Below are 4,106 nucleotides of genomic sequence, written 5' to 3'. Positions count from 1 at the left end.
CACAGCCCCCAGCCCCACAGATCCTGACCCCCACCCCACAGACTCCTAACCCCACACCCCCAGCCCCACAGATCCTGACCCACACCAGATCCCGGTTTGGGCCGAGCCGGATGTGGCTGGATGGAGGAAATCCCCCCCCAAATTCCCCCAAATTTGGGGCGGGAGCTGCTCACCTGCTCGAAGAGGTACTGGAAGGAGGATTTGTCCAGCAAAGCCCTCCCCGGCAGCCGCTCGTCGGGGCAGTCGCTGGGACGGGGCACGTTGCGATAAACGGCCGGTTCCTGCTCGTTCATCCCGTGCCAGTTCCGAAAGTAGTACCTGGGGAGGAGGAGGAGGGGGAGGGAGAGGAGAAAAGGAGGAGAGGGAGAGGAGAAAAGGAGGAGGAGGAGGGAGAAGAGGTGAAGGAGAACAAGGAGAAGGAGGAGGAAGAGGAAAAAAGGAGGAGAAGGAGGAAGAAGAGGAGAAAAGGAGAAAGAAGAGGAGAAAAGGAGAAGGAAGAAAAGAAAAAGGGAAAAGGAGGAGGAAGAGGAGAAAAGGAAGAGAAGGAGGAAGAAGAGGAGAAAAGGAGGAGGAAGAGGAGAAAAGGAGGAGAAGGAGGAGGAGGAGAAGGAGGAGGAAGAGGAGAAAAGGAGGAGAAGGAGGAGGAGGAGAAGGAGGAGGAAGAGGAGAAAAGGAGGAGAAGGAGGAGGAGGAGAAGGAGGAGGAAGAGGAGAAAAGGAGGAGAAGGAGGAGGAGGAGAAGGAGGAGGAAGAGGAGAAAAGGAGGAGAAGGAGGAGGAGGAGAAGGAGGAGGAAGAGGAGAAAAGGAGGAGAAGGAGGAGGAGGAGAAGGAGGAGGAAGAGGAGAAAAGGAGGAGAAGGAGGAGGAGGAGAAGGAGGAGGAAGAGGAGAAAAGGAGGAGAAGGAGGAGGAGGAGAAGGAGGAGGAAGAGGAGAAAAGGAGGAGAAGGAGGAGGAGGAGAAGGAGGAGGAAGAGGAGAAAAGGAGGAGAAGGAGGAGGAGGAGAAGGAGGAGGAAGAGGAGAAAAGGAGGAGAAGGAGGAGGAGGAGAAGGAGGAGGAAGAGGAGAAAAGGAGGAGAAGGAGGAGGAGGAGAAGGAGGAGGAAGAGGAGAAAAGGAGGAGAAGGAGGAGGAGGAGAAGGAGGAGGAAGAGGAGAAAAGGAGGAGAAGGAGGAGGAGGAGAAGGAGGAGGAAGAGGAGAAAAGGAGGAGAAGGAGGAGGAGGAGAAGGAGGAGGAAGAGGAGAAAAGGAGGAGAAGGAGGAGGAGGAGAAGGAGGAGGAAGAGGAGAAAAGGAGGAGAAGGAGGAGGAGGAGAAGGAGGAGGAAGAGGAGAAAAGGAGGAGAAGGAGGAGGAGGAGAAGGAGGAGGAAGAGGAGAAAAGGAGGAGAAGGAGGAGGAGGAGAAGGAGGAGGAAGAGGAGAAAAGGAGGAGAAGGAGGAGGAGGAGAAGGAGGAGGAAGAGGAGAAAAGGAGGAGAAGGAGGAGGAGGAGAAGGAGGAGGAAGAGGAGAAAAGGAGGAGAAGGAGGAGGAGGAGAAGGAGGAGGAAGAGGAGAAAAGGAGGAGAAGGAGGAGGAGGAGAAGGAGGAGGAAGAGGAGAAAAGGAGGAGAAGGAGGAGGAGGAGAAGGAGGAGGAAGAGGAGAAAAGGAGGAGAAGGAGGAGGAGGAGAAGGAGGAGGAAGAGGAGAAAAGGAGGAGAAGGAGGAGGAGGAGAAGGAGGAGGAAGAGGAGAAAAGGAGGAGAAGGAGGAGGAGGAGAAGGAGGAGGAAGAGGAGAAAAGGAGGAGAAGGAGGAGGAGGAGAAGGAGGAGGAAGAGGAGAAAAGGAGGAGAAGGAGGAGGAGGAGAAGGAGGAGGAAGAGGAGAAAAGGAGGAGAAGGAGGAGGAGGAGAAGGAGGAGGAAGAGGAGAAAAGGAGGAGAAGGAGGAGGAGGAGAAGGAGGAGGAAGAGGAGAAAAGGAGGAGAAGGAGGAGGAGGAGAAGGAGGAGGAAGAGGAGAAAAGGAGGAGAAGGAGGAGGAGGAGAAGGAGGAGGAAGAGGAGAAAAGGAGGAGAAGGAGGAGGAGGAGAAGGAGGAGGAAGAGGAGAAAAGGAGGAGAAGGAGGAGGAGGAGAAGGAGGAGGAAGAGGAGAAAAGGAGGAGAAGGAGGAGGAGGAGAAGGAGGAGGAAGAGGAGAAAAGGAGGAGAAGGAGGAGGAGGAGAAGGAGGAGGAAGAGGAGAAAAGGAGGAGAAGGAGGAGGAGGAGAAGGAGGAGGAAGAGGAGAAAAGGAGGAGAAGGAGGAGGAGGAGAAGGAGGAGGAAGAGGAGAAAAGGAGGAGAAGGAGGAGGAGGAGAAGGAGGAGGAAGAGGAGAAAAGGAGGAGAAGGAGGAGGAGGAGAAGGAGGAGGAAGAGGAGAAAAGGAGGAGAAGGAGGAGGAGGAGAAGGAGGAGGAAGAGGAGAAAAGGAGGAGAAGGAGGAGGAGGAGAAGGAGGAGGAAGAGGAGAAAAGGAGGAGAAGGAGGAGGAGGAGAAGGAGGAGGAAGAGGAGAAAAGGAGGAGAAGGAGGAGGAGGAGAAGGAGGAGGAAGAGGAGAAAAGGAGGAGAAGGAGGAGGAGGAGAAGGAGGAGGAAGAGGAGAAAAGGAGGAGAAGGAGGAGGAGGAGAAGGAGGAGGAAGAGGAGAAAAGGAGGAGAAGGAGGAGGAGGAGAAGGAGGAGGAAGAGGAGAAAAGGAGGAGAAGGAGGAGGAGGAGAAGGAGGAGGAAGAGGAGAAAAGGAGGAGAAGGAGGAGGAGGAGAAGGAGGAGGAAGAGGAGAAAAGGAGGAGAAGGAGGAGGAGGAGAAGGAGGAGGAAGAGGAGAAAAGGAGGAGAAGGAGGAGGAGGAGAAGGAGGAGGAAGAGGAGAAAAGGAGGAGAAGGAGGAGGAGGAGAAGGAGGAGGAAGAGGAGAAAAGGAGGAGAAGGAGGAGGAGGAGAAGGAGGAGGAAGAGGAGAAAAGGAGGAGAAGGAGGAGGAGGAGAAGGAGGAGGAAGAGGAGAAAAGGAGGAGAAGGAGGAGGAGGAGAAGGAGGAGGAAGAGGAGAAAAGGAGGAGAAGGAGGAGGAGGAGAAGGAGGAGGAAGAGGAGAAAAGGAGGAGAAGGAGGAGGAGGAGAAGGAGGAGGAAGAGGAGAAAAGGAGGAGAAGGAGGAGGAGGAGAAGGAGGAGGAAGAGGAGAAAAGGAGGAGAAGGAGGAGGAGGAGAAGGAGGAGGAAGAGGAGAAAAGGAAGAGAAGGAGGAAGAAGAGGAGAAGGAGGAGAAAAGGAGAAAGAGAAGGAAGAGGAGGAGGAAGAGGAGAAAGAGGAGAAAGAGGAAGAAAAGGAGAAAAGGAGGAGAAGGAGGAAGAAGAGGAGAAAAGGAGGAGGAAGAGGAGAAAAGGAGGAGAAAAGGAGGAGAAGGAGGAGGAGGAGAAGGAGGAGGAAGAGGAGAAAAGGAGGAGAAGGAGGAGGAAGAAGAGAAAAGGAGGAGAAGGAGGAGGAAGAAGAGAAAAGGAGGAGAAGAGGAGGAGGAGAACAAAAAGGAGGAAGAAGAGGAGGAGAAGGAGGAGAAAAGGAGGAGGAGGAAGAAGAGGAGGAGGAGAAAAGGAGGAGGAGGAGGAGAAAGAGTAGGAAGAAGCAGAGAAAAGGTGGAAAAGGAGGAGAAGGAGGAGGAGGAAGAGGAGAAAAGAGGGAGAAGGAGGAGTAAAGGAGGAGAAGGAGGAAGAAGAGGAGAAGGAGGAAGAAGAGGAGAAGGAGAAAGAAAAGGAGAAGGAGGAAGAAGAGGAGAAAAGGAGGAGAAGGAGGAGGAAGAGGAGAAAAGGAGGAGGAAGAGGAGAAAAGGAGGAGGAAGAGGAAGAAGAGGAGAAGGAAGAGAAGAGGAGGAGAAGGAAGAGGAGGAAGAGGAGGAAGAGAAAAAAAGAAGGAGGAAGAGGAGAAAAGGAGGAGAAGGAGGAAGAGAAGGACAGTGGAAATTTTTGGGTGGAAACACTCAGTTTTGGGTGGCAACCCACAAGTTTTTTCCTTCCCCTCCCCGTTTTTTCCTTTCCCTCCCCGTTTTTTCCTTTCCCTCCCCGTTTTTTCCTTTCCCCCCTTTCCTTTTCCCAAAACTGGAGGTTTTGTCCCCAAAAGG

At 53.7% G+C, this 4,106-nt stretch overlaps 1 protein-coding gene across 1 annotated transcript in view; it reads right to left on the bottom strand.

The window, feature by feature from the left end:
- The window catches only part of LOC106899523 (non-receptor tyrosine-protein kinase TYK2-like), a 35,123-nt gene that overhangs the window by 25,665 nt on the left and 5,352 nt on the right, over positions 1 to 4,106 (bottom strand). Inside the window, exon 4 of the mRNA XM_014961398.1 lies at positions 174 to 338. Within this exon, the coding sequence (XP_014816884.1) occupies positions 174 to 338 (165 nt within the window). The remainder of the gene's footprint in view (positions 1 to 173; positions 339 to 4,106) is intronic.

This window comes from Calidris pugnax, unplaced genomic scaffold (assembly GCF_001431845.1).
Source record: "Calidris pugnax isolate Ruff unplaced genomic scaffold, ASM143184v1 scaffold672, whole genome shotgun sequence".
In the NCBI taxonomy this organism is placed as follows: domain Eukaryota; kingdom Metazoa; phylum Chordata; class Aves; order Charadriiformes; family Scolopacidae; genus Calidris; species Calidris pugnax.
The sequence above is the reverse complement of the archived record's forward strand: the minus strand, read 5'-3'. Positions and strand labels throughout refer to the sequence as shown.